Source organism: Macroventuria anomochaeta (genome assembly GCF_010093625.1).
Source record: "Macroventuria anomochaeta strain CBS 525.71 unplaced genomic scaffold BU25scaffold_1, whole genome shotgun sequence".
Lineage (NCBI taxonomy): Eukaryota > Fungi > Ascomycota > Dothideomycetes > Pleosporales > Didymellaceae > Macroventuria > Macroventuria anomochaeta.
Window position 1 is genome coordinate 630,520 of NW_022985362.1, and position 19,398 is coordinate 649,917.

Here is a 19,398-nt window from a genome sequence, read left to right on the forward strand (position 1 = left end):
ACGATTATCGATGAGCAAACACCGTGGTGCTGCCCCTCTGGTTACAAATCTACAATCCCAGCGACCCCTATCCGGATCTCAAATCTTGGATATACAAAAAGAAAACTTGCACGCAGACTACGGCTGGAATATACAACAAATGGGTAGTCAGAAGCAAAGAGAACGCCCGCTAAGCTATGCAATGTGTGCGCCAGATGCGTCTGACTAATCAAAGAGAATTTTGTACAACGGCGCTGCCGAAAGTGACTCGAATCGAAATCTGGAAGAAATCCGAAAGAGCATCAGTCGTGTAGCGAGGGAATACATTAACAGGCGTGAAAGGCATCAGTGAGGTCGTAAGTCGGTCGTTATCGAGAGTGGTTCGAAATGGCGGGTATAGTCGATGGAGAGGTAGTGGCGATATGACAGAGAGATTCGTGGGGGATGTGTTGTAGATTGGTGATGTTGTTTGCGAGTTAGAAAGCAGACAATCACATCCTGGAAGCCAGGATGCCAAGTGCAACTATGACGCCAACTAGGAGCCTGTTACGGGTCAGTAAGGAGATAATGGAGAATCGAAGAGGACCTGAACTTACGTTCCAACCCCTGACATCACTCTGTTCAAATTGCGCCACCAGTTGGCTTTCTGATATGCCTTGTCGTCTACGGTCGCGATTTGCTGGGCGTACTGCTGCTCGAAGTCGACTTGACTCTCGTTCTGTACCAAAGACGGGTCGAATGGCAGCGGTAAGCAGGAGGCGATCCACCATGCTGGGAAGAAGATGAATCCCAACGTGAAAAGGAGAATCTGCCTGTTTTGTCGGCTGAAGGGTCGCTTGCCGAAATCGCTGTCCATCGATGGTGCCTTCCAGAAACTGTAGCGAGGATAACCGCGCCTATCGGTACGAAGGTGTGGCGTTGACCAACCACTGATGGGCTGCATATGAGGTCCGGTCGCGTAGCCATTCTCGTCAATCAGCTGTTCTGAAGATAGCGACATGGTGTCGGCGTGTGACCCGCGGTTGTGTGGTCGGTTGCGTGGGCGGTAGATGTGCGCTGGGAAGTTGCTTTCGGAAGGAGTGTGGGTGCGACCGCTGTGTGATGTTCCCAGTCGTATGCTGCCAGACGATTCTGAAGCAGCAGGTATCATTGAGATCCGTTCACCGCGTTGGTAGTATGCCCTGAAACAATATTAGTGTCTGTTGTTCACTTGCTGTTCGGAGAGCTTACCTCGCCCATGCTGGGATGATGCTGCGATTGAACGTGGAAACATCCGACTGTGACGAGCCTGGTCGCGACGAGTTTAGTGATGTCTCGCTGTTTTGTCTTCGGAGATATCCTGAGTTCTTCATGCGAATTGTGTTGGATGGGGGTAGTGGTGAGACTGTGTCGAGATCCTCATCTCCGAAGCTCTTCTCGTTGTACTCGCTAGACGGTTGCAATTGCGGCGAAAACAGTGGCAGGGGAACTGCCGACTCTGAAGGCTCGGATGAGTAGTTGTCTGACGAAGAGTTGTAGCTTCCAACAGTCTGCCCTCTCCTCCTCGGCAGATGCGTCTGACTTCTTTCTGCATAACTGTCCGATGACTGCGATCTTGGGCTGAACGATCGTGATCCACGTGCAAGTGACCGAGAGTCGCGTTCAGAAACGGAGGCGATAGTGGAGAGCTGGGAGCTCCAGTTGTGCGCCAGACCGCGGTCGAGCATTCGGGATGCAATGTTCGGTGTATTCTGGGACTCGGCCCGCTGACTGTTGGCGGTGGGGGCGCGTACGACCGGATAGTTGACTTTGACCCCGCTTGCCCAAGTGGCTGTACTCGCTTCATGAATAGTTGGCGATGGCGAGAAGGTAGGCTGTTTCGGTTCGATGCTAGTAGACGAAATGTCAGAGTATGCAAACGACTCCGTGGATGGCTTCAATACAAGTTGTCGATGCGAAAAGTCACTATCGAGAGCCTGTTGCCGTCCGTCTTCAGATCCGGCAGACGGGGTGTGCTCTTTCGGTAACGGTCGACTGACACCCGTCGAGTTTCGGTCGGCATTACTAGGCGAGGTGGGTGAGGCCGCAGGTATGGTTGAGGCAAGCGATGCAACAGATTCCTGAGGCGATAAGGCGCGAGTACGACTTGCAACTGATTCACCACCGGACGATGAAGGTGGAACAGCGCGTATAGTGGATCTTCTAGCAGGAGGAGTTGTTTCTTCTTCTAGTACTTCCAGCCCTGTTTCAAAGTCCTTTAATTCAGCTTGACCAGGCGAGGACGGGGGTGTGCTTCCTTGGGAAAATCTCAGGGAGGATCGCGAGTTGAAAGTTCCCACAAGGGTGTCGTCCTCAGACGTGTTAGTCGACACCGAGTGTCTGAAAGTGTTCTTTGGACGATAGGAGGGTGGCTGTGGAGCAAGGGTGCTGCTGGCACCGATGGCTTCGAACTTTGCGAGGGCATTGGCAACCCGGCTGCCACTTGAAACACGAGATCCTGGGGTCTCGAACGCGTAACCTGGCGCATTTCGAGGAGGTGGAAGGATTTGCGAGGGTTCGCTGGGCAATGGAAATTTGTCGTATACGTCGTTCCCAGGATCGTCGACAATGCGAATAGTTGGGCCTGAATGACGGTTGGACTGATCTGATGCCTCGGAGAGCGGCCTGCGGAAGGCAGGAGCAGGTCGCGGATGTGACGGTGGGGTGAATTTAGGAGCTTGTGCGAGTGGCGATGTAATGGAATTTTGCGATGTGGTTGCGCGATGGCGTGGATCAGAGTTCAAAGACATGCTGTGGTGTGATGTTGTACCAGGTACCACAAAATGTGAGGTCTCGGACGCGTGCGGACAGGCTGAAACGGACCATTAAGGATAAGGGTAGGAATATGGGAAAACACAGAAAAAGCGACGTTTGAAATGTCAGGTCAAAGAAGGAATAGCAAGAAACAATGTACAAACATGTCAAAAGAGCGACAGAATGGGGCTCAAGGCCATTAAGAAGCGCGGAGTTTCGAAAAAGAGAGAATGGAGGTGAGGAGTGGACACCAGATGATAAACTTCCAGGAAGACGTGGCCGGCCGCCTCGGCCTAGTCGTCAAGGCTGGCTGCTGCAAGATGCAGGTTGGTGCTGCGAGCTGCAGGGTGTTCAAAGCTGGGCCAATTGTGCAGCCCACCCCCTGGTCAGGTACCGGAGCACGTGCCGTAACTGTCGAATTGTGCAGAAGCCTTTTTCTGAAAATTGAGGAAACTGATGATTCGCTCCCTAGCAACTGGTTCTATGAATCGCAGGACCGCGTTGAGATGCGATTCTCTCCAGGAACCCCTCGCTTTCGCCCACGAAGCCCCTGGTCAACTTGTCGATAAGCAACTTGACGCGTAGTGGGCTGGACGCGAAATGAGTTCGACTTTAGGAGGTTCTAACGGGCCAGTGACGTGCTGCCACGGACCGGATAACGGTCTCCCCCTTGATCTTCACTGGATGCCAACTGGCCAATGCAGTCGTGCGGTCTGCACGAAGCAGGGATGCGCGACGACGGGAAGAGGACGCCGGGGGTGAATTGGCGCGAGTCGAATCGGATCGGGTGGAAGTCTGGCGCGCACGTGATGGGTGAGTGTTTGCAGTGTTTGTTCGGTCGCTGGTATCGATTGCGGAGTTTGGTTGACGATGGAGCTTGAGGACCGCGCGGGGACAGCTCGTGCATGTATAAACCCTCCGTCGAGCTTTCTTTAGAATTCAAAACCTGCTTCGCAGGCTTGCGACGGCCAGCGCACGCACGATGCCACCGCCTGTGACCGGTTGGCGAGAGCGTCTCAGCAACATGTACGATAGGGTCAAAGGCGGTAAGTTTGAGGACAATGGTTGGCCTGTGTGCGCCCTTGAGGCCTACATCTTTTAAACGCCCGCGCGACCCACACCAGTCTGAATCGACATCTGCACTGCTGTTTCGGTGCTCGACGTTCACTCCAAGGCTACGATGAAGTCTAACGTCTTGCCAGTTCCTAAGGCGCCAATCGTGTCTCCCACTGCTGCGGCTCTACTGTCGGTGCGTTTCAAGTTACCCACCCCTCCACTACTACTATTGTTCACAGCCTATCGCGACTGTCACACTAAACACACCTGAAGAAAACACTGACCAGAGAATACTCAGACTGCATTCGTGGTTATCTACGTACTTCCGTTCTATCTATCTTCGGCGACTCGACCATCTCCAACTCTCACCCGCGATGCGCCCTCCTCTATACGCGCCAGGACCCGGGCGGTGACCTTCTCCACGACCACTTGCACGATTATCACCGCACTGTACCTGTACCAGCATGATGTCTCAGCATACCAGCTGCTGCACCTGCTTGGTATATGGCCAGTCTCCATCTTCGACATTGTACGAGGCATGCTCTTAGTATGCATCTTGTTTGCTGGACCCTTGTACGAGAACGGTGTTGTAGATGGTGACTGGAAAGACTGGATCAAGTTCAAGGGAGTTCACGAAACACTAAGCAGTTGGATCGGATATAGGAACTTCGTGGTTGTAAGTAACTCAACCCCAACATTCAACACAGCGCTGATGTCCAGTCTAGGGCCCTGTCAGTGAAGAGATCGTATGGCGCTCGCTCATGGTCCCACTCCACCTACTTGCACACTTCACTGAGAACCAGATCGTCTTCCTCACCCCATTGTACTTCGGCATCGCGCACGTCCACCACCTCTACGAGTTCCATATCACGCATCCAAAAGTCCCAATGCTAATGGCTATGCTACGCTCGCTATTCCAGTTCGCATACACCTCGCTGTTCGGTTTCTTTGCCACCTTCTTGTACCTCCGTACAGGTAATGTCTATACGTGCATACTGGCGCATACATTCTGCAACTGGATGGGCTTGCCTCGCGTGTACGGGCGCGTTGGAGTAGAAGCTGGGGTGCCGATTGGTCCACCAGATGTAGACAGGAAGAATGATGGATCGAAGAGTGCTGCGCCATATCGAGGGAAGGGTGTTGCATGGACTGTAGCGTACTACATCATTCTGATAACGGGAGCTGTAGGTTTCTACTTTCAGCTTTTCCAGTTGACTGAGAGCACGCATGCTCTGTTGGTTCGGTCGGCGGATAGCAAGGTACCAGCTGGTGCGAAGTCAGGTATCTCGCAGTGACCGTACCAGTTTTGATGGGTATCTTTGCTCGAAGCAAAGTAGACTGAGACTCGAAAAGAGTCAATTCAGTCATGACATATCCTAACTTGGTGGATACTGAGTCCTTCCGAAACAATCAGCCATGTCTCATGTGCCCATGAATCACAATCGTGTCTCAGTGCGGGACTATAGAACTATTATATCTGCTAGCTCTTCACTGCAATATGGCCTTCCGCATATCTCGATTACATCGCAACCACACTGCCTCATTTATCGTCCATCATGTTCCACCCGGTCCCAGAGTCATGCCATATCACCTGCAAAGCTGGCGGGAAGTACAATATGTCTAGTCCATTCATATACGTTGGCGGCAAACAGAGTGCAACAAAAGAGTCGAAAAGCACCTGCGACCTTCAGGAGGAGAAGAAGGCCCTCGCCAATTCGCTACCTGCTTCAGTCCATGAACATGACAATATCGAGGCCATCGACACGAGCACGACCACCAATGCCCACAGCACCCAAAAGTCGGCAAGACTGACAGATATACCTGGCAAGTCGAGCACATCCTCTGTAACGAAAGAGTTGGAGAGCACATGCCATGCCAATAACTATGAGGATCAAGTCGGTCCGCTGCCGACTGCGATTGGCAGCACAGACACAGCTGGGACCGTCAACCCACAAAAGATCATTATTGACGAGAGTACCTCGGAGGCGATGGTGTTCACTAATTCCCTCGGCCTCTGCGCTCCGCCAATGCATGGATGGTGATCAATATTTGGAGGTCCGGACTGGTTTTATCCATTCATCTCGGGCTTGGTTTTCCCATGCAGGCGTCAGTAACTACATCGATAACACCATGTGAATTTGATACACAACATGAAGTTACCAAAATTCCTTTCCGCCGGATCATAAGTTGAACTCGTAACTCTATAACGTATCTCTTCGGCATGAACACATCTCGATCGTCTATCCTGTTTCTAGTCTTTCCGTGCCTTTTGATGTGGCTGTAAACAAACGCCGGTGAAAATGCACCACTCGCTCATAACCTCATCACCATCCAAAACAGCATCAGTGCCATACTTTCAAGCATCCCTCGTATACTCGCTCCTCTGCCTCCACTCGCTCCCATACCTCAACACGGCCACCGGAATCACCGCCGCAACCGCCGCCACAGCCCCCAACACACTGAACCCCCATCCGTACCCAAGGTATTCCGCCAGCGGTCCCGTAGCCAGCGGCAAGAAAGTCCCCATCAAGCACCTCGTGACAATAACACCCGTCATCGCGCTCGCCGAGTACAAGCCACAGGCGTCTACGATGTAGGCTTGCATTGGGATGATGTTAGTGAGCAGCGCAAAATCCAGCAGCGCGACAGAAGCGAGTAGAAGCGGCACAGGAAGTTTGTACTGCGCGGTCCAACCATACGCCGTGACGCTGAAGGGCAGCAAGACCGCGCCGAGGACGGTGAGCGGGAGGCGGTATTCTGGTTTTCGTTGGTCTGGGTGCGTGGAGCGGTTGCGGAGCGTGATGTATATGCGGTCGAGGAAAGCATTGCACAGGAAGACGCTGAGAAGCGATCCGATGCTGAAGATGATGAACGCTGCGCCTGTCTCGGCGGGGTTGAAGTTGTAGGTTTCTTGCAGGATGGAGGGGAGGCTGATGGACATGACGTAGAAGAAGGAGAAGGATATGGATGCTTGCAGCGAGAGCGCCATCAGTACGCCGGAGCCGAAGAGTACTGCGAAGGGGCGCGTGAGCGCGTGCCAGATCTTGAAGAGGTCTTCGTGCTTGCTCTTTGGCGCGAGGGGTTCGGCTTTGAACTCTCCGCTCTCACGCTTGATGCGCGCGATGCGCTGGTGAAGGATGGCCATTTTGTAGGTCTCGCGGAAGCAGGTTAGGAAGAGAATTTCGGCGATGACGGCTAGACCTGCGGCCATGAGAAGGACTTGTCTCCATCCCAGGGTTTGCGCGATCGCACCTGCAATCGCTGGGCCAATTGCACCGCCGATGAGAGGAGCGAGGGAGACCAGACTCATTGCTGAGCCGCGCTGGTCGGATTCGAAGATGTCTCCAATGATACTGGGATTGAGTACGTTCGAGGCGACGGCGAAGCCAGTGAGCCATCGTGCGGCGATCAGGAGGCGAGTGCTTTTGCTGCCAGCAGCGAGGAAAGTTGCAATGATGAAGACGATGTTGCATCCGTTCATTACAGGATAGCGACCGAAAACTTCGGAGAGGGGCGCGATGAGAAGAGGGCCAGCTGCTTCGCCGAGTTCCCAAATGGTGACCAGGAGTGCGCTGGTCGATGTGCTCGCATGCTTGCCTTCAAGTTCGTCAACTATGCTGGCTGCAATTGGGACGACACCAATGCATGTGAATGTTCTGGGGGTTTGTCAGTACCCTATCTTCCGGGGATTTGATGGCGGCATTGAAAATGGAGAATGAAACAGAAGCGGCTTACACAGTGAACGCCATAAACGCAAGAAGAGACACAATCAGCCACTTAAATTTTGGATCCCATTCCCTTGGGTTTTCAGGGTCTCCCGCCTCAAAGTCCAAGATCACCTCGTCATGCTTTGCATCCGCCTCAGCATCTTCAACAATTGGTCTGAGCAGCGGTTGCTGCTCCTCTACTGTTGCCATCTGCTTCCCAGCTCTTGCTAAATATGCTCGCTATGCAAAAAATTGAGGTTGAAGAGATCAGAAATCAACATGTCGGCAGTGCTTTTTTCTTACCAAGCCATACTTATTTATCACAGGTGGGGTCCACGCCCTGTAGCGGACTGCGGCGCTAGCGCGACTCGCGAATTTCCATGTCCGGTAGCGTGATGCGGTGAGTGGATGTGACTCATGTACATACAACCTGCCGATGGTCAATCATGGTGTTTTTAGATCAGCATTCAAACGACAGCTGATAAGAACTCCAAGAGGATTTAGAGTTGCTATGGCCTTTCGGGTGCGGAGGACAGAGCATGACCTTCGCGAGATGACATGCACGATGCGGAACGACTGCCGAAGATACCCGAGAGGCATTCCCAGAGCCCTGCCATTGTACCGACATCCGAAGTGATGGTTATTGATTACTGGCACACGACTTTTCTGTTGAGTTTCTTGGTCTGCATAAGCTCTCGTCACTGGTCGTTCGCAGTACGATACAGCTCTGCTGATGGGAGACGGCAGAAGAAAGGAATGTGAAAAGTCATGTTGAATGTGTAGTTGTTCGTCCCTATAACCTCATAACCCTTTTGATATCCACATTTTGGGGAATCTATGCCCAATCAAACCGTCTTACGTGAACGTCGTAAATCCCATGCGCCTGTTGAAAACACACAAAAACCACTGCTTAGTGGTGGAACAGCCTGATGTGCTGCTCGACGAACGTGATACCGAGCTTCTTGGCGGTCTCAAAAACTGCGCCATCGTTCTGGCTTCCTGTCGGTGCAGCAATGTACTTGGCGCCGCTCCTGTGCGCCCTGAAGACGTTGTCGATGAAAGGGAAGAACGCGTCCGAAGACAGAGCAACACCTTGGAGCTTCGACAACCATTCCTTGCGCTCCTCCGAAGTGAACGACTTAGGAACCTGGCCTTCCTCGAAGTTTGCGGCAAAGTCATCGTACTCAATGCCGGCATCGGGGACAAGACCAGAGCAGAGAAGGTCGATGGCGTTGGACTTGGAAGGACGTTTGGTGCCCTTCTTGAACTTGAGGTTGAGGGTACGCTCATGGAAGCGCATCCACCAGTTGTCGGCCTTGTCACCGGCAAGGCGTGTGCAGTGGATACGAGCTGGACAACAATTAGCAAAGATGTATCGTTTATGTCAGAGTAGACTTACACTGCTGGCCAGCACCAAGGCCAATGACCTGACCGTTCAGCGCGTAGCAGACACTGTTGGATTGAGTGTACTTGAGCGCAATGGTGGCCACAGTCAAATCACGCTGAGCTGACTCAGGCAGAGCACCGGTGCCCTTGGGGACGATGACGGTGTTGAAGGTGTCCGAAGGGACGATCTTGGCATCGTTGCGGTGCTGCTTGAGGGTGATACCGTAGACTGTCCTTGTCTCCTCGGTGGATGGGACATAGTCGTTGTCCATCTGGAGGACAAGATACTTGCCACCCTTCTTCTTCTTGAGGATGTCGAGAGCCTCAGCGGAGTAGCCAGGCGCAATAACACCATCAGAAACCTCGCGGCTGATGATCTTAGCGGTCGGTAGGTCGACCTCGTGGGACAGAGCAATCATGTCACCGAAGCTGGACATCCTGTCGGCACCACGAGCCCTGGCGTAAGCCTGCGCAAGACCAGAGTTCTCGATACCCTCAATGTCGTCGACCATGTACACCTGCCTCTCCTCAGCGCTGAGGGGGACACCGATGGCGGCACCGGCAGGCGAAACGTGCTTGAAGCTGGCAGCAGCCGGGTAGTTGAGTGCCTTGCTCAGCTCCTGGACCAGGGGCCATGCGTTCAAGGCATCCAACAAGTTGATGTATCCGGGCGATCCACCAAGAACCTTGAAGGGCAAAGGCTTGTCTGGCATGGAGACGGTCGCAGGCTTCTGGTGAGGGTTGGCGCCGTATCGCAGAGGAAGGAACTGCTCGCCATCGCCGGCGTACTTCTTCCTGAAGAACTCAGAGATCGCACTGTCGTATGTGGATGTCTGCTCGAAGGCCTTGAGCGCGTATCGCTGCCTGCTCTTCTCAGAGACCTCGCCATTGTTGTTCTTGAGCTCGGTAAGAAGGTCGTGGTAGTCGTTAGGGTCGCTGACGATGGTGACGCGCACGTGGTTCTTGGCCGCAGCTCGCAGAAGAGTGACGCCGCCGATGTCAATCTCCTCGACGGCCTCTGGGATTGTGACGTTGATCCGGGCAACGGTCTCGGAGAAGGGGTAGAGGTTGCAAACGACGAAGTCGATCTTGTCGATACTGTTCGCCGAGAGGTCCGAGTCGTCTGAGTCGAGGTTGCGCGCGAGGATGCCACCGTGGACAGCAGGGTGAAGAGTCTTGACGCGTCCGCCGAGCATCTCAGGTGCCTTTGTGATGGCAGAGACGTCTTCAACATCGAAGCCAGCCTGACGGATCATCTTGGCTGTGCCGCCAGAGGCAAGCAGCCTGACACCAGCATCCTTGAGGCCCTTAGCCAGGTCAAGCAAACCTGTCTTGTCATAGACGGAGATGATAGCTATGGATTGTTAGACTTGCTATGGTGGGGTGTTTTCAGTGGGATACCCACCAGTCTTTTGGCCACCCATATTGACTGATTGCTTCAAATGACTGTGTATAATCAATTGGAGTGGAAAGGAATACAATGCAAAGGGTATCTGGGGTATACGTAAAGCACTGGCGCCCAGCGTGGGGTGTCTCGATATTTTTGCGCAGCAATCTGCCCCGCTGTGACGATGCTCCCTTCCCCTCCTGTTCCGATCTCGGTGGCTCCCATTCGCTACAGCTTCCTTCGACGGCAGCGTTACCGAGCAAACATCTTCAACATCTCCGCATCTACGACCATACTGAAGTGGTTGCGCGACAGTATGCTGTAGTCAATCTACCTTGCTGTCCACACACTTGTTGTTTCTATTGCATGACCCCAGCTTGCATGACTAACGCTAGCCTCGGCTCTCCATATTTCACTGCATCGTCCAAGAGCTTACTTGACCATCTCCATCAACCTCGAGTTGTATGAACCAACGTTACCTAATGTACATTTTTCATTAGTACACATTGCACTGTTTATATACATTTGTTTGTTCACAAGCTATTTTCGCCGTGTCAGAGCGAAGTTTCATGTTATACGCAATATCCGTACCATGGTAACAGACTAGAATCCAGTCACAGCCCAAAGCTAGCACAACGCGCCAGCATGGCAGCGCCAACAGGCACCGAAGACCTGATCGCACACCTCAAGTCGGTCCTTCTCGAGCTCAACACACACCCATACCCTGAGGTCGCGTGTCCTCCCAAGGTCCCAAAGCGCGCCTCAGTCGCCTTGATCTTGCGCGTACAACCAAACTACAACCACTGGCCAGCATACTCAGACAAGCCTCCGCAATCTGCGTCGCAGCATCCACCAAAATCCCGTCGACGATCCTCCGCCGCTTCAGGTTCTGGTCAGAAGCTTAGCTTCGAGGACATCCTACATGCCTTCTTCGAGCAGGACTGGGTGAAGCATGGCGACCCTGAGATCCTCTTCATCAAACGGGCGACAAGGATAGGAGACAAGTGGAATGGTCATGTCGCATTGCCTGGGGGGAAGAGAGACCCAGAAGACGACGACGATGCTGTCACAGCCATGAGAGAAGCGCTGGAAGAAGTAGGTATTGATTTGAGTTACCACAACGCGATCGCAGTCGGCAACCTGCCTCAGCGGATAGTCACCACAAGCTGGGGTAAAGTCCCGTAAGCACTTCCCATAACTCCACTCTGCCTAGCTCTGCTGACCGCTCCAGTCTAATGGTGCTATGTCCCTATATCTACCTCCTCACCTCCCCCAACTACCCAACCCAACGCCTCCAACCCACCGAAGTAGCCTCCTCGCACTGGGTGCCCATCCGTGCGCTCCTCTCCCCCGTCCTGCGAACCCACGAATACGCCGACGTTTCCGCACGCCTCGCAAAATCTGAGCTCGGGATAAAGCGCTGGTTCCTACAAGCCATGCTCTCGAAAATGATGTTCGCAGCAATCCGCCTCGTGCCCTCAAACTCCACACACTGCGCCACAATACCCGACTTCGTGCCCGCTTTCAGCGCGCCGCCGAAAGGACCAATGACAAAGGCGAGGGAGCTGGTGCTTGGCGAGGAGAGAGGCGATGGGAAACCGTCGCTGCTGCTTTGGGGGCTGACGTTGGGCGTTGTGAGTGACTTCTTGGAACATATTCCGCCACATAATGCGCTGGAGTTGTGGACGTATCCGACATTTACGAGCTGGGATGTAAGGTTTGTAATGTGGGCTATGTCGTATCGGTTTAGGAGGCAGAAGTCTCTTGAGATGTCAACGGTGACCACGCATTCTTCGACTACAGCGGGCGAGCAGGATTTACCGGGCTTCGGGAGCGAGGCTGTTGGGCCGATTTTTAGCGAAGGTGAGGAGGGAGGGGACAAGCCTGGTGAGGTTGGGATAGCAGGGTTGGGTGTTGGGCGTGGGTGGGGACAGACTGGGCGAGCGAAGATGGTTGCGAGAGGTGCGGCTGTCAACTCAATGCTGGAAGGATACTATCCCATTGTGAGGAAAGCTGTGGCTACGGCTCTTGCAGGGAGGATAGGTGTTGTCGCGCTGCTGGCATTCGTCACCTGGAAGAAGATCGGTTGGCAGGGGTTAATGAAGCTGGGAGCATAGGCCTTGCCGGCTTCTATCTCACATCTGTATAACATATATATCATAAGATGATTCCATTGCAAGTTCGACAGACTCTGCTAGTCTCATCATCCAGACGCCTGCAAACATTCACTCGTTCACGGTGCTGCCAAGCTTGAGGTTCACTGACTCCACACCACATCTCCACGTCTGACAGCGTTTGGAAAGAGTGCTCCGACGCTAGGTGTAGTCTGGCATGGAAAGGACCCGTCGAACGCCCGCTCAACGGTGCTTTAGGGGCGATCGAAGTCTCGTAAACCTGGGAATTTTGGCATATGAAAGTCTGGAGAAGACCCACTTTCAGACGACGTCTGACGGTGGTGGCGCAGAGGTAGATTGATGACTGCCCATGGAGGCTACCAGAGCGATTGAAATCGAGTGCCTGGAAAATTGAAGGTGTCGTAGTGCAAAAGAGGACGCATCTTGACCGCAATCATGCCTCGACTGATGCTGTTTGTTGATCGTTGACCTGATTAGATACTCGATGCCTCGAACAACGCTCTCAGTTTGTGATCGCAAGGGGAGGTCTGATGTTGGGAGCGTGGTACTAATGGTTGCTGTGCAATCGGTGCTCTCGATCAAGACGTGTGGTGATGAATGGCTATCATTGGCCGTCATATGCGACCGACTTCCTGCAAACAGCTGAACATTTTCGTCAGCGGCTCTCATTTGCGACCATGACCGATATGAATGCCCCTCTTTCACATGAGTTATCGGAGTATGAGGGTGCTTACAGCTTGCATCCAACAGCATCTGATAGCGATTGACGTGATTCTTGCAGATCAATGTCAACAGGCATGAATTCGAAATCCTCAATCGCAGTGCTGTGACGAGGCGGATCGTTTATCCGAGCTGACTGTCATCACCACTGTTGCGCACACAATGATGGGCGCACGATCGGTATATACAAAGGTACTTCGAAAACTCGGTCAATGTATGACCGCTTTGACTCGCCACTCAGGAACGGAGCTGAAGCCTCGGTGGTCTGACCTATCACCTTATCAGATAGACACACTAGCCATTGCCCTGCATAGAACCTCAGATCTTTGCAGAGATCCCGGTTGCTTTTCGCGACAAGATCCACCAGCAACATCGTGCAATTGCGACTGTCATCAAGCTCAATCGGCATGTTCGGCATCTTCAATGTCTCTGCGAACGTTGTCTGAGTGCCTGAGCACCTCAATGCTATGTCTGCAAGCCGGCATGGCCTCGGACGTTGGCACAAAGCGGGTCGGTACAGACTTGGTACCTGCTCAGTTCGACCTCTAGGCGAGGCCGTAGAGCAAATCAGCGGAAAAGAACGCGTGATGGGTGGTGCGAATTGGCGGTCTGAAAGCCGTGCCCATGCGCCAAGACAGCGGACAGAGGGCATCGGCTTGCGATCCAGCGCCCCAGACGAGGCAGAGAGGCGTGTTGAGGCTAGAGAATGCGCGAGTCCTGCCGCCACTGTGGGCACTGTACCGCACAAGCTGTGTTTCGCAGTCGCTGCAGTGCTCAGAGAGCTCAATGCGGTGGCAAGTGTATCCATAAGGATCAGTCTGGCATTTTTCCGAGTGGAGAGATAGAGAGATCGGAGTGTATTAGCAGCCGAGCTGGACCTGTCTTATTGGTATCCCTGTTCTCGAACACCCTTTGCTCGCGACGCTTACCGTTCGTGTCAGGGTCTACCTAAAATTCCATCGACACCGCCTGGGGCATCCGTGGTGCTTTAAAAACTGCGCTCCCACTCTCGGTCAGTCTTCAATTCCTCTTGGGCTTTGCAATTCCGTGAAGGTCTTCAGCCCATCGTTCTTTCTTGTCGTTGCAGGCATTCGACCTCAACAAACGATCTGCATTCCCAACAAGTTCTCTGCAACTTGTCCCTCCTATTGCCCTTCCTATTGCCCCTCTTCTCACCATTGAGGAACTTTGACACCATCGCTATCGACATCTCATCTTCGGTTTCAAGATGGCTGCTACTACCACCGCCCGTCCTACGGGTGCTTTGAGGCGCAATGTCACCGCCGACTCGGCCCCCTCGACCATTGCGAACTCGCCCTCCGATTCTCCAGCAGGATCGGCCTCCAACACTTCCCTCTCGTCGCTCGCCTCTGAGGCCGAGGTCGCTGCTAAGCCCACCGGCAAGCTCCTCGACACCTACGGCAACGAGTTCAAGATCCCCGACTACACCATTGGCCAGCTCCGCTCTGTCATCCCCAAGCACTGCTTCGAGCGCTCTGCCGTACGCAGTCTGGGCTACGTTGCTCGCGATCTTGCCCAGCTCGCGGGTACCTTCTACCTCTTCTACACTTATGTGACGCCCGAGACCATTCCCTCGATGCCCGTCCGCGCTGTCCTGTGGACTCTGTACACCTTCATGCAAGGTCTGTCTGGAACTGGTCTCTGGGTCATGGCCCACGAGTGCGGTCATCAGGCCTTCTCTCCCTCCAAGGTCCTCAACGATACCGTTGGCTGGATCTGCCACTCCGCTCTTCTCGTCCCATACTTCTCTTGGAAGATCTCCCACGGCAAACACCACAAGGCTACCGGCCACATGGAGCGCGACATGGTCTTCGTCCCCAAGACCCGTGAGGTCTACGCTTCCCGTGTCGGCAAGTTTGTCCACGAGCTTCACGAGCTCACCGAAGAGACTCCTATCGCTACTCTCACCCACATGGTTGTTCAACAGCTCGGTGGCTGGCCCATGTACCTAATCAGCAACGTCACCGGCCACAACTTCCACGAGCGCCAGTCTGAGAGCAAGGGTACCGGCAAGAAGAACGGTCTCTTCAAGGGTGTTAACCACTTCAACCCCGCCTCTCCTCTGTACGAGAGGAAGGACGAGAAGCTCATCCTCCTCTCTGACGTTGGTATCGCCATCACGCTCGCTGCCCTTACCTGGGTCGGCAAGAACTACGGCTTCGCCAACCTCCTCGTCTGGTACATCATCCCCTACCTCTGGGTCAACCACTGGCTCGTTGCCATCACCTTCCTCCAGCACACCGACCCCACTCTTCCTCACTACGACGCTCAGACCTGGACCTACGTTCGCGGAGCCGCTGCTACCATCGACCGCGAGTTCGGTTTCATCGGACGCGTTCTCCTCCATGGCATCATCGAGACCCACGTTCTCCACCACTACATCTCGACCATCCCCTTCTACAACGCTGATGAGGCCACTGAGGCTATCAAGCCTGTCATGGGCAAGCACTACCGCGCTGACACCGAGGGTGGCTCGATTGGTTTCCTCAAGTCCATGTGGAAGAGCGCCCGCATGTGCCAGTGGGTTGAGCCCACCGAGGGTGCCACCGGCGAGGCCGCTGGTGTTCTCTTCTTCCGCAACCACAACGGTCTTGGTGTCCCACCCGCTAAGATCATGGCCCCGGTTGCTCAGACGACTGCTGGCAAGGGCGCGAAGATGGAGATCGGCCCTGAGGAGTAGACTGTGTGATGAGAGTATGATCTAGTGCAGATCATGCTGTGTTCATTGAAAAGGCGTTTCGGGGTCGTGGTCATCTCTTCTTTTCGCTTGGAGTTTGATCGTTTAGAGCTACATAGAAGAGGAAAGAGCTCGATATCCTGGCTTCCGAGCCATCTGAGATGAGATTTGTAGATCGACATGGCAAGATAATGAAAAGCATGAATATGTTCATTACAACAACTCATCATGAAGAAGTGACACCTACAGTGAAGCTGTCAGTTGAGCGGAGGCATCATGGCACTGGATTTAAGCTTGAACAACCCCCGGAGCATCCGGGTAAACAGCTGTGTCAGGCGTGCCTGTTATGTCACGGCGTCGAATCAGCATGCAGCGGTTGCAAAGCTACAACAAGGCTGCTTCTTGCTCCCTCAGGCTGATACTCTCGTCACAGTGTCATAGATTCATTTTCACAGCAGTATGTAGCGACGTTGGTAAGGAACAAGATATCATCAGATGCCTCCTCTGCTCCAGCTACCTCGCACAGTAAGTCGTGCTCTGGGACACGTAATAGAGGAGAGTCGAGTAGAGGGCTCGACCTTCCTACAATAAATTGTGCCCGTAATGAGTGAAGAAGAGAAGAGGGTGTGGGCAGCCAGAGAATTTTGTTCGCCGGGCAGGCGCTCGGACACCTGACCAATCACGCCTGCCACTTTGTCGATGATGGTCTTGGCAGCTCTCATCGACTTGTGGATCTGATAAACTGAAGCTCTGAACGACCACCCGCAACACGTCCCATCGCCCCCTTCACACGCCCCCAACATGCTGCGGCAACAATTGATCCGGTCGCTGAGGAGGCCTGCCTACAGCGCAGCCCTCAATGGCAGCCGGGCTTTTACTGCCTCGGCCCCCCGGCCTGCAGAGGTCGAGCTCACAATCGGTTTGTGCCACCACCCCCCCCCCCCCATTGCCCGCGACGGCGAGCGCTGACAGCTACTGCAGATGGAAAGAAGGTCTCAATCGAAGGTACGCCGCCTCACTGACCCCGCTCGCAGCTGCAGAGACAGTCCTGACGCCCCCGAACAGCTGGATCCGCCCTCATCCAGGCCTGCGAAAAGGCCGGAAGCACCGTCCCGCGATACTGCTACCACGAGAAGCTGATGATTGCCGGTAACTGCCGTATGTGTCTGGTCGAGGTGGAGCGGGCTCCCAAGCCAGTTGCGTCGTGCGCGTGGCCGGTGCAGCCAGGCATGGTAGTCAAGACCGACTCGCCGCTCGTCCACAAGGCGCGCGAAGGTGTCATGGAGTTCCTGCTCGCCAACCACCCGCTCGACTGCCCCATCTGCGACCAGGGAGGCGAGTGCGATCTCCAGGACCAGTCGATGAGGTACGGAGCCGACCGCGGTCGATTCCACGAGATCGGTGGCAAGCGTGCCGTTGAGGACAAGAACATTGGCCCTCTGATCAAGGTAGGAGATTCAACGTAAGGCGTGCGAACGCTGTGCTTACATCTGCCAGACTTCCATGAATAGGTGTATCCACTGCACACGATGCATTCGTTTCTCCAACGACGTGGCTGGTGCCCCCGAAATGGGCTCTACAGGCCGTGGTAACGACCTCCAGATCGGCACATACCTTGAGACCTCCCTCGACTCTGAGCTTTCCGGAAACGTGATCGATCTCTGCCCCGTTGGTGCCCTGGTCTCGAAGCCATACGCCTTCAAGGCCCGTCCTTGGGAGCTGTACAAGACCGAGACTGTCGATGTCCTTGACGGCCTTGGCTCCAACATCCGCGTCGACTCCCGTGGTATCCAGGTCATGAGGATTCTGCCCCGTCTGAATGACGACGTCAACGAGGAATGGATCAACGACAAGACCCGATTCGCATGCGACGCTCTCAGCACACAGCGCCTGGTCAACCCGCTCATTCGAGTCGACGACCAGTTCCAGCCCGCATCATGGGAGCAGGCCCTTGTTGAGATCGGAAACGCTTTCAAGAAGATCGCACCCAAGGAGAACGAGATCAAGTTCGTTGCTGGTCACCTTGTTGAGGCTGAGACTCTCGTCGCCGCAAAGGACCTCGCCAACAAGCTTGGTTCTGACAACTTGGCTCTCGACCAGCCCGGAGGTAGCCAGCCTATTGCCCACGGTATCGACTCCCGCGCCAACTACTCCTTCAACTCCAGGATCTACGGTGTCGAGGAGGCTGATGCCATCCTTCTTATCGGTACCAACCCCCGACACGAGGCCGCCGTTCTCAACGCCCGTATCCGCAAGCAGTGGTTGAGGTCCGACCTACAGATCGGTCTCGTTGGTGAAGACTTCGAAAGTACTTTCGAGTACTCGAACCTCGGAGCCAACGCCAATGACCTGAAGGGCGCTTTGTCTGGCGAGTTTGGCAAGGTACTCCAGGGCGCCAAGAAGCCAATGATCATCGTTGGTAGCGCTGTTGCTGAGCACCCGGATGCTAAGTCCATCTTCGAGCAGGTTGGTTCTTTTGTTGAGAAGAACAAGGCTGGCTTCGCCACACCTGAATGGAACGGCTACAACGTTCTTCAGCGAACAGCTTCCCGCACTGGTGCTTACGATGTTGGCTTCACAGTTCCCTCGCCCGAGGTTGCCAACACCAAGCCCAAGTTCGTCTGGTTGCTTGGTGCTGATGAGATCAATGAGGCTGAGCTGCCCAAGGACGCTTTCGTCGTTTACCAGGGCCATCACGGTGACCGCGGTGCTCAGCTTGCTGATGTTGTCCTTCCTGGTGCCGCTTACACAGAGAAGTCTGTCACATACGTCAATACTGAGGGTCGTGTACAGATGTCTCGTGCTGCTGTTGGTCTGCCTGGTGCTTCGAGAGAAGACTGGAAGATCATCCGTGCTGCATCAGAGTACCTCGGTGCTGAGCTGCCTTACGATGATGTTGAGCAGCTTCGTGACCGTATGGAGGAGATTTCTCCTGCTCTCAGGAGATACGACTTGGTCGAGTCGACTTCCCTGCCTGGCCTCAGCAAGGTCCAGCTGGTAGACCAGAACAAGGGTTCGCAGTCGTCAGGCCAGGCTCTTGAGAAGCCTATCAAGAACTTCTTCTTCACAGACGCCATCTCGAGAAAGTAAGTTGCGCTTAGAAAACCATCATTGATACCAAGTACTAACTGTTGTCTAGTTCACCGACAATGGCACGATGCTCAGCAGCGAAGGAGCAGAAGAACTCCAAGACCAACTTCATGGCACCTGGATACCCCGACCCTCAGGTCGGTTACGGGCCTCAGGGAACACCCCAGATCGCGTCGGCAGCCAACATCTAAGCTAATGTAAAGCACGGTTTTGAAAACGGGGGGAGTTTTGAATTGTACATAGGCTCACATTTTCCTTTATCAGTCCTGGCATGTGACTTGCGTGGTGTAGAGTGTATGAGAATACCAGCGTATTTGTTCAATTATATGCCATGGAGTCCGAATGTTAGTGAGCTTGACTACAGTCCAACATTACCCTTTCGGTGCTTGATTTGCATTGCGCGAATAAAATCGGCATGCCAAGGCACACTACCCCAGGTTGACTTCTTGTACCGTCCTCTGTGATTCA

The 19,398-nt window shown here is 54.0% G+C and overlaps 9 protein-coding genes across 9 annotated transcripts; 5 read left to right on the forward strand and 4 right to left on the reverse strand.

The window, feature by feature from the left end:
• Positions 1-339: 339 nt before the first annotated feature.
• Positions 340-2,848, reverse strand: BU25DRAFT_4813 (uncharacterized protein). Its single transcript, XM_033700152.1, has 3 exons — positions 1,210-2,848; positions 576-1,160; positions 340-522 (listed from the first exon to the last, which is right to left on the reverse strand). Exons 1-3 carry the CDS (start codon positions 2,745-2,747, stop codon positions 471-473), a joined length of 2,175 nt encoding a protein of 724 aa, XP_033567574.1. The 5' UTR covers positions 2,748-2,848; the 3' UTR covers positions 340-470.
• Positions 2,849-3,728: 880 nt separating this feature from the next.
• Positions 3,729-5,310, forward strand: BU25DRAFT_380733 (Abi-domain-containing protein). The gene is made up of 3 exons (XM_033699642.1): positions 3,729-4,000; positions 4,106-4,483; positions 4,533-5,310. Exons 1-3 carry the CDS (start codon positions 3,932-3,934, stop codon positions 5,100-5,102), a joined length of 1,017 nt encoding a protein of 338 aa, XP_033567575.1. The 5' UTR covers positions 3,729-3,931; the 3' UTR covers positions 5,103-5,310.
• Positions 5,311-5,363: 53 nt separating this feature from the next.
• On the forward strand, positions 5,364-5,849 carry BU25DRAFT_486499 (uncharacterized protein; the record flags this gene model as incomplete). The annotated part of the gene is made up of 1 exon (XM_033700162.1): positions 5,364-5,849. One exon carries the CDS (start codon positions 5,364-5,366, stop codon positions 5,847-5,849), a length of 486 nt encoding a protein of 161 aa, XP_033567576.1.
• Positions 5,850-6,115: 266 nt separating this feature from the next.
• On the reverse strand, positions 6,116-8,018 carry BU25DRAFT_405287 (MFS general substrate transporter). Its single transcript, XM_033699740.1, has 2 exons — positions 7,543-8,018; positions 6,116-7,463 (listed from the first exon to the last, which is right to left on the reverse strand). The coding sequence occupies exons 1-2, from the start codon at positions 7,722-7,724 to the stop codon at positions 6,164-6,166; spliced, it is 1,482 nt and encodes a 493-aa protein (XP_033567577.1). The 5' UTR covers positions 7,725-8,018; the 3' UTR covers positions 6,116-6,163.
• Positions 8,019-8,287: 269 nt separating this feature from the next.
• Positions 8,288-10,447, reverse strand: BU25DRAFT_355694 (AICARFT/IMPCHase bienzyme). The gene is made up of 3 exons (XM_033699585.1): positions 10,306-10,447; positions 8,914-10,254; positions 8,288-8,864 (listed from the first exon to the last, which is right to left on the reverse strand). The coding sequence occupies exons 1-3, from the start codon at positions 10,322-10,324 to the stop codon at positions 8,425-8,427; spliced, it is 1,800 nt and encodes a 599-aa protein (XP_033567578.1). The 5' UTR covers positions 10,325-10,447; the 3' UTR covers positions 8,288-8,424.
• Positions 10,448-10,932: 485 nt separating this feature from the next.
• On the forward strand, positions 10,933-12,404 carry BU25DRAFT_426943 (uncharacterized protein; the record flags this gene model as incomplete). Its single annotated transcript, XM_033699948.1, has 2 exons — positions 10,933-11,468; positions 11,519-12,404. The coding sequence occupies 2 exons, from the start codon at positions 10,933-10,935 to the stop codon at positions 12,402-12,404; spliced, it is 1,422 nt and encodes a 473-aa protein (XP_033567579.1).
• Positions 12,405-12,563: 159 nt separating this feature from the next.
• BU25DRAFT_4897 (uncharacterized protein) lies at positions 12,564-13,465 on the reverse strand. The gene has a single exon (XM_033700201.1). The coding sequence runs from the start codon at positions 13,173-13,175 to the stop codon at positions 12,723-12,725; it is 453 nt and encodes a 150-aa protein (XP_033567580.1). The 5' UTR covers positions 13,176-13,465; the 3' UTR covers positions 12,564-12,722.
• A 767-nt stretch (positions 13,466-14,232) lies between these two features.
• Positions 14,233-16,087, forward strand: BU25DRAFT_4931 (uncharacterized protein). Its single transcript, XM_033700202.1, has one exon. The coding sequence runs from the start codon at positions 14,371-14,373 to the stop codon at positions 15,841-15,843; it is 1,473 nt and encodes a 490-aa protein (XP_033567581.1). The 5' UTR covers positions 14,233-14,370; the 3' UTR covers positions 15,844-16,087.
• A 764-nt stretch (positions 16,088-16,851) lies between these two features.
• Positions 16,852-19,390, forward strand: BU25DRAFT_4933 (NADH-ubiquinone oxidoreductase 75 kDa subunit mitochondrial precursor). Its single transcript, XM_033700203.1, has 3 exons — positions 16,852-17,288; positions 17,338-18,926; positions 18,980-19,390. Exons 1-3 carry the CDS (start codon positions 16,980-16,982, stop codon positions 19,119-19,121), a joined length of 2,040 nt encoding a protein of 679 aa, XP_033567582.1. The 5' UTR covers positions 16,852-16,979; the 3' UTR covers positions 19,122-19,390.
• The last annotated feature ends 8 nt before the right edge of the window (positions 19,391-19,398 follow it).